General features: G+C 42.4%; 1 protein-coding gene and 1 long non-coding RNA gene across 8 annotated transcripts in view; one reads left to right on the forward strand and one right to left on the reverse strand.

Moving 5' to 3' along the window:
• Positions 1–2,481, reverse strand: part of DLEC1 (DLEC1 cilia and flagella associated protein) — a 39,624-nt gene extending 37,143 nt beyond the window's left edge. For 2 of the 6 annotated variants that reach the window (XM_083825445.1, XM_083825444.1), the window contains exon 1: positions 1,064–2,479. In XM_083825445.1, coding sequence (XP_083681571.1) covers positions 1,064–1,297 — 234 coding nt within the window. In that variant the 5' untranslated portion in view covers positions 1,298–2,479. Of the gene's footprint in view, positions 1–1,063 lie in introns of all 6 variants that reach the window. The other 4 variants (XM_083825443.1, XR_014580241.1, XM_083825442.1 and 1 more) reach the window with 4 other exon arrangements.
• On the forward strand, positions 1,182–13,146 carry LOC310894853. 2 transcript variants are annotated; one of them, XR_014580243.1, is made up of 5 exons: positions 1,182–1,311; positions 2,512–2,801; positions 3,155–3,245; positions 7,913–8,085; positions 8,199–13,146. It is a non-coding gene; the product is annotated as an uncharacterized lncRNA (long non-coding RNA). The 2 variants fall into 2 exon arrangements; XR_014580242.1 differs by having other exon boundaries at positions 7,913–13,146.
• The last annotated feature ends 419 nt before the right edge of the window (positions 13,147–13,565 follow it).

Consider the following 13,565-nt stretch of genomic DNA (forward strand, 5'->3'; position numbering starts at 1 on the left):
CAAGGATGAAGTGACTGTAGTTTAAGCTGCCACAAATTATTAAATATCTCCTTACAGATAAATGGTTTCTATTTGCTTATGAGAGGTAAATAGAGAGCTTAATAAAACATCATTAATTTACATCAATAAATTGGCTTGCTAAAACACCTTCATTTCCATCATTTAACTTGTGCTGGGTGAGAAGCACTATCCAGCTATCCATATATCAACAAGAATGTGTGAAGGATGACGACGCCCTCTCAGGAGGAGAGAAATGTCTCTTTTACCTTCTGTGGGACACTAGCTACTGAAACACAGTTTGCCTAAAAGTGTAGGATTAAGTTTAAAGTGAATGTTCCCTCCTAATTATTAGAAAGGTCCCCAGTACATGCCAGCAGTGATAATTTACTTCTCCCTAGGTATTTCGGATCACTGCTCAGTGTGGTAAATGCTTTATAAGCACATCTCAGAAAGAAAGGACCAGCCTCAAAGAAGTTTATAAAGAAAGAATAATAGTGGAAGCACAAGGACATACAAGATGAATACCAAATAAAACTGAGAATCATTGGTTTCACAACACCTGTAGCCTATCATGTCACAAGGCTTAACCATTTGGCCTTTTTTTTTTTGCTTGTTTTTATTAGAAAGGGCAGGATGCATTCAGCTAAAAATAGATGATTTCTCCTGCCTTCTCATTCTAGGATCCTTCCACTGTCAATGGAATACAGGTAAAATTCCACCCTGTATCAAAGTAGGTACCTAAAATGGATCAGACAGACTGTGCTCCCTAAAAGCTGCCTATTTCTCTCTTTTTCTGAGGATATAGAGAGCCTTGGCTGATTAGTTCAGATGTAACATACAAGTAAGAGACATGCACTTTCAGGTGAAACAAATCTCAACCAAGCAGCCAGTGTCAGGAAATAGTATTCATATTTATTACTCGGACCACACTGTGTCCACTGATGCATCTATTTGCTTACACATTCATATTTGCCTTCTTTTATTTTATGGAAGACCTAGAAATAAAGAAGTAACAATGAAACCCAAATAGAGCTCCAAACTCTGCCTTGGTTTTTACTTGTACCTTCTGTAGCTCCTCTGTGAAAGCCTCATGATAAACATCCTCTCCTCCTTGGGACTTGATCCAGTTTGCCTCTATGTCTGCCCCTATAACATCTCCAGTGTACAGGTCCTTAAAGGTGCTGGCCAACAGGTGGGAGATGTCCTGAAGAAAGGAAACGAGGAGATTAACGCTCAAGGCCTGAGAAAGGAACAGAGAATATCCTGGGAGCGAGACAGGGGTTATGAAAGACAACATGCTGCAGTGATTAAGTAATTACATAGGCCTGCAGAACCTCGCGTAGACACACACACACTTATTCCCTCACGGGCAGTGGAGCTTTAGGGATTTCATACCGCACCACCGAGCTCCAGTGCATGCGTTCAACCGACTGGGATTGAAGGAGGGAGGAGGAAAAGTGGTGAAAAATGGCTGAAGAAAGGGGGGGGGGATGTAAGAAAGGGTTGTATGCCCCGTTACCTTACCTGTGAGCGGTTGGGGAAGCTGCACCCAGCCATGGCGCCGGGGTCCCCCTGGCTGCCCTCAGCCTCCGGCCGCCCGTTGCCCAACGACCTGGCAGAGGGCAAGGGCCAGGCCCAGCCCACGGGGAGGAATGGAGCCCCAATACCAGGGGTTAACCAAGCCCCAGCTCTTCCTCACCCCTCACACACCGCCATTCCTGCCGCCACAGCAGCTCTGTTTGTGTAAATTGTCACGGTAACAGAAGCGGCTGGTTGAGGGCGGCACCCGGTGCCTCTGTGAGGCACACTTACAGTCCTTCTGCCCTGACAGAATGGGTAGTTTCTGCCCTCTTTTAAAGCAACGAAGTGGTATACATTAATAATAATAACAACAACAACAACAAAATAGAAACAAAATGTTGATTTGAACCTTCTGAGTTGATATGAGCTTTTTGCACGGCCCCTCCACCATCAGCAGGCTGTGGTACAAACCCCTAGTTTCGCAGCCGAGGAAATGAGGCAAAGCCTTTCCTTTTCCTAGAGCTTCCCCAGCCGCCCAAAGAGGCAGGCTTTGTCCCTGAGGCTGGGCTGTGAGGGGAGAAAAGCTGTGTAGTTCATTATCAACCCAAAAAACTATCAATCTTCCCTCTCGACCTGCTATAGCGCCGCGGCTGTGTACGCCGGTTGCTAACAACAGCTGCTGGAGTGGGTGATATTTTCCTTAGAAACCATCCTTGCATAGCTTTTAGTGTTTGTCTTGCCTGCTTACTTTTATTTTTTTTTTTCTTCTTTCTCCCTGCATCTTGCTGAGAGGGAAGGAGCCAGCTGGTGGGTCATGGGGCATCTCCCTCACTATCCGGGTAGCTCCTGCTAAGGGGGTTTGCAGGGTTTGGACATGGAGAGAGGGATAGGCAGTATGCTTGTGTGTTACTGCCCTCTGATGGCACTCCACAGGAAATAACCATCGCAAAAAATAATTACAGTTTTCCAACCCTTCTTCTCCATGAGCAGATAAGCAAGAAGCATCGGCTGCAAGCCCCAAAATGGTGTTTGTAGGCATGGGACACATGGGTTTGTGACTACACGGTTAGTGTCACAAGCTGTAGTTCGTCACTTCAACACAATCTGCATTTCACCATTGGAATACGACATCAAATTAGACTCTGAGGAATGTTGTGTTTTTAGTTTCCCTGTGAAAACAGAAACTTTCCCAAGGGAAAGCTCAGCAAGTCTGCGATATCCTGTTCCAAAGGTTAAGGAAAGTCAGAAAAAATGTTGTCATCTGACAATGGTAAGACCAGGTACGTGTGTTTTCACATAGAAAAGGTTCACATCTTTGTTTCTGGTGGCTATGAAGGCACGTAGGTGAGTGCTTGCCTTTAAAAGTAGGTTGGAGGATCCACGTTTTGACATGTTTCCATAACAGAATTCCAAGTTTTCTTGTCATGTGCTATTACAATTAATTGTAACATCTGTTTGCTAGCTGGAATGTTAATAAAATCCAGCATTTTTTAAAGAATTCATTCCTAGCCTTGCAGAAAGCCTCAGAGCAGTGGCAGTAAAGCAGATGTTTTTGTTTAAAATAGTATATACATGTGCATGAAAACTGACTGTGGAAAAAGCTTTCTGTACTTTCATCTTTACTGTCTTTCAGTAAAATCGCCAAGCAGATCATCTCACTTTTGAAACTGGATGCTTTTTTCCAGCTGCAGTCCAGAAATACACCGTGGAATCTGGAAGTGAAGGTGAGATCTGTCTGCCCAGTAGTCAAATGCAAGATCAGAGGGGAGTTCCTACAGTCTGGTCCAGAGCTATACATAGTAATTTCCTATATGATACTGGTGCATTTTTTATTAGATCTTTGTTTTTAAGCTGTCATCACTTATTCATATAACATTGAGAAATAAATGCCACTGTTCCTGTTGTAAAGCTGCTTAATTCACATATGTATTTACATTTCCATATGAAAACTTTAAAAATTAATAAAAAATTGCATTTATATCATTCTCTTTATCACCATTATAATATACTTAACTTCCAAAGGCTGAAGAGAGACTTGTGCTTGTAGGAAATGTTAAAAACATAATCAAACAGAAACTTTAGGCTACATTTATAGATGTGACTTGTTCAAATATAAACAGTTTCTCTGACTGCCATGCATGACTTTTACCAGACATTTTATTTAGTGTTTTCCCTCTGTATCATGTAAGTTTGGATGTAATGTTAATGTTTTAGAAGAGACTCCCGAGGGACCCATTTCATATCATAGAATCCTAGGATAGCTTGGGTTGGGACTTTAAAGATCATCTGACTCCAACCCCCCTGCCATGGGCAGGGATGCCACCCACTAGATCAGATTGGCCAAGGCCACATCCAGCCTGGCCTTGAACACCTCCAGGGATGGGGCATCCACAGCTTCTCTGGGCAACCTGTTCCAGTGCCTTGCTACCCTTACAGTGAAGAATTTCCTCCTAATGTCTAGTCTAAATCTATCCTCTTTTAGTTTAAGACCATTCCTCTTTGTCCTAGCATTATCTCCCTGACTAAATAGTCCTTCTCCATCTTTTTTATAAGACCCCTTTAAGTACTGAAAAGTTGCAATGAGGTCTCCTTGGAGCCTTCTCTTCTCCAAGCTGAACATCCCCAGCTCTCTCAGCCTTTCTATATAGCAGAGGTGCTCCAGCCCTCTGATCATCTTTGTAGCCCTCCTCTGGACTCACTCTAACAGCTCCACATCCTTCTTGTGCTAGGGGCCCCAAACTTGGACACAGTACTCCAGATGGGACCTCACGAGGGCAGAGTAGAGGAGGACAATCACCTCCCTCAACCTACTGGTCACACATCTTTTGATGCAGCCCAGGATGCAGTTGGCCTTCTGGGCTGCAAGTGCACGCTGCCGGCTCATGTTGAGACTTTTGTCCACCAGAAAACTTCTGGTTTATATGCTTCTGCATGCAGTGTGGAGCACAATGGCATTTCTCTAACAGGAAACTAATCTGAAACTAAATTCTCCAGGTGTTCACCTCATGTGCTTATCAGCTAATGAGTGCTTAATCTACAGGGCCAGGCTAAAGCTAATCTTAAGTAAAACATCCGCAAACAGATACAGAGTGGATATCATCTCCTGAGCACCAACTTTTTTTTGCACTGTGGTTCTGCCTCTTTTGCACCAAACTTCTTTCTAAGGTAGACAGAGCCTAAGTCATAGATCTTCGAGGAACCATAAGTACTGGATTATTCCACCCTTAAAAGTAGTCTTGGTGTCTTGTCACGATCATATTGCTTTTTTATATTTATTTTGTTCAAAGTCCCCAGGTGGTCCCCACATATTCTCGTTATTCCACAAGGACCCTTAAAAGTTCAACTGTTTGGATGTTTTTAGGATTTTCTGAAAACAAGACAAGTCATACAGACTGCAAGTGGAATTTTTTAGATATGGGACAGTACGAGAAATGATATTGCAGTACTATCTTTTGCACGGGAAGAATTGCCCCATTTTTCATACTGTCATGTGGGTAACAAAAAAAAAAAGATTTCCAATTATTTCTTTTCGTTTATTAAGGTCTCCTTGGATTTGGGGTCTTCACGAAACAGTTCCTAAAGTACTCTGATGAATGATTCACTTTGACATTGCTGCCCCCCAGTGGTCTTGTTAAGGTTTCCATGTATCCAAGAAAGCCTTTAAAAATACCGTACTTAATCTCTGTTCTGTACTGAGCAGGTAAAAATACTTCTGTCTCTATCTGGCATATTCGTATTGAGTAATTGTGTGTTTATTCTCTACACTGGCAAAACTATATATTACAGCTATATATTATCCCATAATTATTGCAGAGCCAAATGCCTCCAAACAGGTATCACTGGAATGCAGGTCTCCTTTGCATGTTACCATGCGTATCTTGAAGGTGAACTAAAACCAGCACCAACAGTCTGACTTTAAAAACCAAGTAAATCTTGCAGACGTGGAGGATGTAAAAATAACCTTTCAGTTTCAGGTGAAAAATGCCAAACCGCTCAGCTTCTGAAAGCTGGCTTCTTTCATTGCACTGCTTCCTTGTCCTGTTGAAGCTGGGTTTTTGTTTGTTTGTTCTTCTTCTGATGTCCTAGTTAGTTTAAAGACCATCCATTTCTTACAGGTCTTGCTTTGCTGGCCATACTTAGCTTATCTCCGATTCTCTTTCAGGCAGTTTGAAATAACCTGTGACTGGCAGTTCCACCTGGATATTCTTTCCATAATTTTCTCCCGTAACATCTTGTGTGATGTTATTTTGTGGCTGTCTCCCGACGTGAGTCAGCCCTTTCACTTGCTTTCTGTTTACACCTTTCTCGACTTTCAGCTTTTCTCTGTTTCCCACACCTCTCTCATGTATCTACAAGTCTGTCCTTTACTAACACGTCTGTGGCTATTGCTATCCTTCTGCCGGAATACTTACGCTGTAATTTCACTCAAGCCACATGGGGTTTTACAAACCAGACACACCCAACATGTAGGAGAAGCATGTGGAAAACGCATACACAAAGGAGTCAGTCATTCCTTTCTGACAGTGTCTGGGCAGATACATCACTCTCTAATTAAGCTGGAAATGGGCTACGCCTCTATGCAGGGATCCAGCTGGAGTGTGCAGCGCTGGGGTGACACTGGACTCTCAAGCAGAGCAGAACAAGGGGCTCATATTCCACATTCACAGGTCCCTGGGCTCAGAGAGAATCACTTGACTACAGTGTGACCTTTTTTGTCACAAATTATTACATTTAACCCCAAACAGTTTACCCAGTAATGTGTTTTGTTAAAATTAGTGGGCTTCATTCTGTGCTCCATGAGTAGCCGGGGGTCCGTTGATTATTTGCAAAGAGTCTATGAAAGCTAATAGATAAATTTACCACCCAAATTCTGGCTTCTGGTTCCAAATGTGCCTTTGCTCCTCAAAGGAAGGCTTTTTTTGTGTGGTCATTAAAAGGATCTTCTCATTGCTAGGACTGATAAATTAATCAGTTTCTTGGCACATCATCTACATGGAGATGGACCAGAGTTGATCTGTCAGATCTTAAAGACTTTTCAGTTACAACAAGATTCAACTGATGCTTAATAGCATTCTTCCACCCTTCAGGAACATCACTAGGGATATGTCTGCACCCCATAACTACACTGCAGATTCTGGAATTGCATAGACATACATGGGCTAGCTTTGTGTGAGCCTCTTCTGTCCTGGAACTGATCTAATACGGCACGGCAGAACTCCACAACAGCTAATTTACACTCCTGAGAATAACCCACTGGTTGACATTTATTAGTACGAAATGTGTTTCTTTCTTCCTTTGGTTCCCTTCTGGGCTTGAGTTTCTTTTGAAGATTCTCCTTTTCCTTCCTGAAAATCCTTTCCATCAGCCAGGATTTCTATAGATGCAAAGAAACCTTGGAAGAGGAGAACATTTATGTCTGTTCCTTCTATTCTTCTCCCTACCCTTCAGAGCACCTGTGTGAGATCACAGCACTACTTTTTACCCCTTTGTGACTCATCTGGCCAGGCTCATTCAGTCAAGCCATGGCTCTTAGAAAACCATGGCTTGGATGTGTGTCTTGCTGTCCCAGTGTCTTGATCCTTTACCAAGGTTTCCCTCCTTGTCTCGAAATTTTTAGCACAAGTAATTTGAAAACATTTGTCTTACCTTTACCTGGTAAGATTTTTCTTAGCCTCCTGCTAGCAAGCTTTCAGACACGATGCGTTTGCAGATGTTCCTCTGCTTCTTTGGTTTGTGCATTGGGTGGATTAATTAAAGAGAAAAATAGAAATTATTCCTCCATGCCTGTCTGTACTCTGGACATCTGTAATTTGAAAATGTGCTGAGCAAGACCCTGCCCTGGTAAACAATGGGATGAGGTCCTCATATTTGGAGCAGAAGATGGAAAAGACCCACCATACACCTCCAATACAGCAAGGTGTAATGAGGATCTGCTGCCTAATTCAGAATTAAAAGAAACCCAAACACCCCTACAGTTAGGATTTTTCATCTGAATTTGTCCTTAGCTCTTGGTTCTGCTTTAATAAGAGTATAAGCAAAATGTTTTTGAAGTAGATGTAAATCCTGGCAGGCTCAGATTCAAACAGCTCACATTTAGCATAAACTGTTGAATCCAGTGTTCCTTCTTGGTAGACACGTTAGGGGCTAGAAGCAGGCACTCGAGAGCACCAGCAATGAAGCTTATAGGGATGTCAGGCCAGGTGAGAAGGAAATTTCTAAAGCGAAACTCAGGAGAAGTGCTTTTTAAATTTTACCTTTGCATTGAGTTATTTTCACCTCCCTGAAACCTACTAATTTAGGCCAAACCTCAAACTGTATCTTTCCTGGCTTGTGGTGTTTTGGGGTGGTGAATGATGTAGGCTTAAATGCATTCATATGCCTTTATCCTCAGGGACTCGGGCACACACAAATGATCCAGAAGGCCTGCTGAGTTAGGCCTGAACAAGAACATCACGTCTTAGTCTGAAGAGATCATCTCAAGGCAGCCGTCCACTTTGGGACAACCATTCACAATATAGGACCACCAGAGCTATCTCCAGAACCCTGACAAGGGTTGGATGGGATGTAAGTAAATTGGTCATAGGCAACACAATGTCTCCTGCTGCAAAGAATTGGAGTGCAAGCAGAGGACATAGGCCATGCTGTGGAGAGAGGTCAGTGACTGCTGTCTTCGATAGGAACAGCCTGACGGGTCACGGCTGCTGCAATCTGGCCCTGGCGGTGGAAATGCAAAGGAAGAGGCTTGGATTTCTGGCTTCATTTTCTATTCTTGCTGCCCAGGTTAGCTCCAAACTGTGTCTTGGCTCCGGCAGACTGGGAAGAATCTCACTGGAAATAGCGTCTGCTGGAGTATGGTCAGGTGAACACGGTAGGAAAGAAGAAGAGTGCATCCCAGTGGGACAGTGAGAAGTGGTGGTGTCCTGTGGGCATGTAGAGATTGTCATAAGAAACATCTACAGCTGTGTAAGCACCTCACTTTCCCAGGATGTTATCTCATTTTTGCTGGTAGGGAAAGACAGGACCAGCCCATCCGAACCAGCGGGCTTGCATACACTTTTCCAAGAGAGCCTTACAGTCAAAGAAAACGTGAAGACAGCTGGATTCACCAGCCAGAAGAATGTTCCCTGCCTACAAATTTAGCATCTTCATTTCTGCCCAGGCTAGCAGGACAGATTCAGTACCATTCTTAACTGCACCCAGGAAATCATGAGGCAAGCAAGGCTTGTTTCCATTTACCTTCAGTTACTGCCATCTAACTGGCCTTCAACTATGGCACTAAGACAAGGGCAAGAAATTGCCCGAGTAGGGTGCTCCTGGAATGACTGCTGGTCTCCCCTTTATGCCCTGCTGTAAACTGCACCTAATAACTTGCCTGTCAAACTTAGTACTTGCATTTCCATTATAAAATATCTCTAGGCAAACTATTCTAGGAGCTAGTTATATGAGCTCTTAACATTTCAAGGCTTATTTCTAACATGGGATCTTCCTTACTGTTCTAGGCAAGGAAAGGTCCAAGGGAAGCTTTTACTTCTAGGACAGTGTTACCTACAATTGTCTACATTTAGGTGCCTGTCATGTAAGATGCCCAAGGATACATAATACACTTGCCAGGGAGTGGCAGACATTGGCACAACATCTGTTGGGGATTGACAACCTTCTGGAGTAGATGGGACATCCCACTGCACCCGAAATGACGCTAAGACTTCAGTTTTTAGGCACCCAAATACTGCTTTTAAACTCATAAATTTCAAGGAGCACAGAAGCACCCTGAGAGTATCAGTGACGTGTTAACAACCAAAATATGGCCTGACCCTCAGTGCTACATTTTAGCATGGAATTAAAGTGCTAATTTTGACCTGAAAGCAACCAGTTTCCCAGTCAAGAAGAAATGCTTGTATTTTTGGTGTTTTTGATATTCAGCAGAAAAGGTGATTTTTCTTTAATTGCGCATTGCTTTAAAAATATACAGCCTTGTATGTCCAAAGTTCAGGCCAGAATTATCCCTGATGCATTAGAAAGTGAGCAAAACCCTTCAAAAGCTCATTTTAACCTGGGCTGCAGCTGGCACCTTGCAATTAAAAGCGGCAGGTCTGCACCCCTCATCGGGGTTGAAGGCTATATGATGTGAAACAATGAGAACGTGCCTTGTCACGTCCAGCTGGCATGTTCTTGTGCTGAGACACCACCATTGCAACACTTTTAAGTGAAACAGTTCAATAAGCAGCCAAAGCTGGTTTGTTGGGTTGTCTCCTGCTTTGGCTGAGCAACCCGTTTTACCTTTGATCTAAACAGAAAGGAGATCCACCACAGATACAAGCAGGAATGTGTCAGCTATGAGTACAGTTACTGCAGAAAAATCAACGTCCGTGGGAATTCTCACCTTCTGCTCCACCAGTCGAGTTGCCAGAGAGGCTGGAGAGGGTGAAGTTTTCGGGATTAAAGGATCACACGGTGGGCATAGGCGTAGCTTTATTTGAACTAGGTGGATGAGGGAAGCCCTGAAGCTAAGCTTAGGGAGGTGCCTCAGGTGCTACGAACCCAAAGGCAAGACCCAGACCAAGCTTCAGGATTTCTTCTCCAGCTCTTAAACAGACCACAAGCTCTGAGCTGGGATCTCACTGGGATATATTAATAGCAATCTGATAGCTCTGTGTTTTAGCTTCCTTGTATTGTTCCCAAAGGCACGTCTGCATGCAGTTGCACAAACTAGGTCTCCTACAATTGGAGGGGATGCGAGGCTGTTTAAATGCTTTTCTGATTTGGGTGCCCTGCAGCAGGAGCAGGAAGGAAATGAGTCACTCAGCCTCTTTGCTTTGGCTACACCAGGCTTGCAGAACTGAGGAGGAGGCACCAAAAATCAAAAAAAAAAAAAATACTTCCTCAATGGGCAGCTTTTGTAGGTCTTTATGCATCCTGTTATCCTCCTGGTGTTTTTTTTTTTTTTTTTTTTTTTTTCCAAAAATCCAAATAATACCCCCAGCCAGAGGACGGTGGCTGCATTTGATTCTATGAGGAGGATAAGTACACGTTTTTGAATGTAACAGTTCCACCTGTATATATAAATTTGAATTTTACTTGGCACATAAAGCAAAGGCTCATTATTCCCTTTATAATAAAGATACAGCATGTGATCTCAGGCTTACAATGCTACATCTCTGGAGGGTGTTTGCCCTGCCTGTTTTGAGGTCCTTCAGCATCTTAATTTGGTCCTCTTCATCCTTTTCAAAGGCTTCTCTCTCTCTTCACTGACAGTTTGTTGAATTGTGCTCCTAACTTTCATGTTATGAATTGAAACTAGGTACAAAAAGCAGCTAAATTAGAAGGTGTGAATGCTCTTTTTGAATTAACTCAATAGGATTTTACAAGTTCATCTTTTTATTCATTTGGGAAATAAGCTAATCTAAAAATTAATCTAGTAATAAATTGTAACCTAGGCTGATTTTTTTTTCCCCCCCAAAAAAGATTTCAGTATGTGTCTTTCTTGTCTAGTTATTGCTGGCTTTTCAAGAAACAAGGCTAGCTACGAATTAACACCAAACATGTTGGCCATTCATTAGGACTCCAGGAGACACAGGAATTCCTCTTACACCTTCTGTGTAAACATCTGCTCAGGAGATACTAGCAATTCATATTCAAGAACATTTTCATACTCTGCATGAATTTTTCAGATGGAGATGGAGGGAAGTCTGATGTCACTGAGCTTGTGGGAATTCTAGTTTTAACTCTTTGGGACCAGAAGTAGAAATGCCTTACTTGTAACATCACCGATTACCAGTGTTGCACACTGTGGAATCACTAGATCCTCATGTGAGGTTTAAACTTCTACATAACAGGATTTTCTAAAATGTAGGTGTAACTCAGACTTTCCATATTTTCCATGCGTTTAAAATTCATGTAAACTTGCTACACTGAAAAAAAGCTGTAATTAGGTAATGATATGGACAATTGCATTTAATTATTGTGATTATCCCAGTTACAGAGTATTAAGCTGACAGCTGAAGAATATTAAAAGGGACAATTATAACATTAATCATCAACCCTCCTCCATACCTAACTTGTATACCCCGGTGCTATTGGTTGTCGAGAGGCAACGGTGCAAGAAAGAAGAGATGTGCGTCAAGCATTCCTGGCAGCAGATGGCTTGGCCTCATGACTGTGGTCTTTTAAGGCTAGAAATGTGCTTTGTAACCTGGACATTAGTGGTTGTGAAGCTCACTGTCCCAGCTCTGTTGTAAATTGTAATCTGTGATGTGTTTGAAGGAGCCAGTAATGGATGAAAGTGGCAGGACCCTGGGGCCAGCCTCCTGCTGTTCTTTTTTTCCTAACAGCAATAGTCATGCCAAGAAACCTTTTCATACCAGTATGTGTAGCACATTACCAGGTTCCCCACTTAGGTTATTGTTTCTCATTCATGCAACGTTAACTTCATATTAATGGTCAGATTCACTAACTGACTCAGAGAGTTAGAAAACATACGTAGTTCTCTAGTATTGTGTGGCTGACTTTTACTGTTTACTGATGCATTGAACTGAGAAGATGATGAAATGTATACGTGACATTTTCTTTGAGCTTCCCATTCGCTGTTAATAGATGAGGTTTTGATAGCTTAAAAAATTCTCTGGGGTCTCCTCTCCAAAAAAAAAAAATCTTGCTAATAGGTGTTTAAGACTAAACATACTTTTCTGTACAGCTCCCTAGTAAAGATGTTGTCATTATCCCAGAATCAAAATATTTAAAAGTCTGGGAATTCAACATTAGAGGGCTCACTTAAACATAGATTTGTTAAAACACAGAAATGCACAGAAGTGACCCTCAGACACTTAAAAATCTGTCTTGTACTGAAACAAATTAGTTAAAGAAATACAAAATAAAAAATTCAACACAAGATTAGCCTTAAGGCAAAATTAGTGACACATCTAAATCATACCTAGTGCCATTGTGCAGAGGTAGGACTATTTAAGTGTCTCCTTAAATTCCTGGAGTTACAGTGAGTGGCTTGGAAACACTAAGAGAAACCCAGGTTTATTATCCCCAAATTTCATGTATAATCTCCATTCTTCCTCCATATTCACATCATTTTCTAGTCTGAAATCAATGTGAGTTATGCTGAGCTAGTAACTCTTTCAAGTCTTTAATTGTGACCAACAGAGTAATAGACAAATCTTTTGAATATTTTATTGCTTTATTTGGTGGTTAGAGCTGGTTCTGCTTACTTGTAAGAAATGGGGGGAAACTCCTCCCAAACCTTAAGTTATACGGAGTCTGGTAGGCATATTTCTAGTTTAGAAAGTCAAATTTTCTGCTCAAGCAGAAACACCTCATTAATTTTAATGGGACTCGTATGGGATTATGCCAGCAACAGATTTAGCGTAACACATCCCAGCATCTGTAGCTTCGTTTTCCTGTGGACACATACTGCTCTTGTGAATGGGAGTAACTGTTGCAATAAATGGCTTAAATGCATCAACATTGTTCTGTCTGAAGATGTTTAGGCAAAGCTGTTCATGGTGATAAGCGAGGAATCTGGCTGCCCTACCCATTCTGTGAACTTTAAGGCATTGCACTGTGCTCATTGCAGTTCAGTCTAGCTTATAAACTACAGTGAATTACTGTGTCCAGTGAGTCCTCCACAAACCCAATAATCTCACTGTTGTTACAGGGCTATAAATCCCATTTCTGAGCTTTTTCCAAATTATCTCCAAAGGGAACTTGATTTCCAAAGGAGCTGAGCTCTGCCAGCTCCTTCTGAGCCGTGAGGCTGCTCTGCCCCACGCTGCAGTGTGTTTCCCCCAGGGTGCAGGACCAGCAGCTGCCAGAGACCTGGCAGTGTTGGGAAAACCTTCCAGTGGGTAAACGTGGGGTGGAGCAGACTGAGCTGCAGGACCAGTCCTTTGAAAACCAGATCTTGCACAGGCAGGGAATGCAACACATTATCAGAAGGAATTCCTAAAGAAAGACAGCGCTGATAACAAAAGAGTGATGACACCATAGCAAAATGTGAGTCATCGGGGTGACTGGAGTTGGCCTCCCAAACTAATACATAG

Source organism: Anser anser, assembly GCF_964211835.1.
Source record: "Anser anser genome assembly, chromosome: 2".
Taxonomy (NCBI): Eukaryota; Metazoa; Chordata; class Aves; order Anseriformes; family Anatidae; genus Anser; species Anser anser.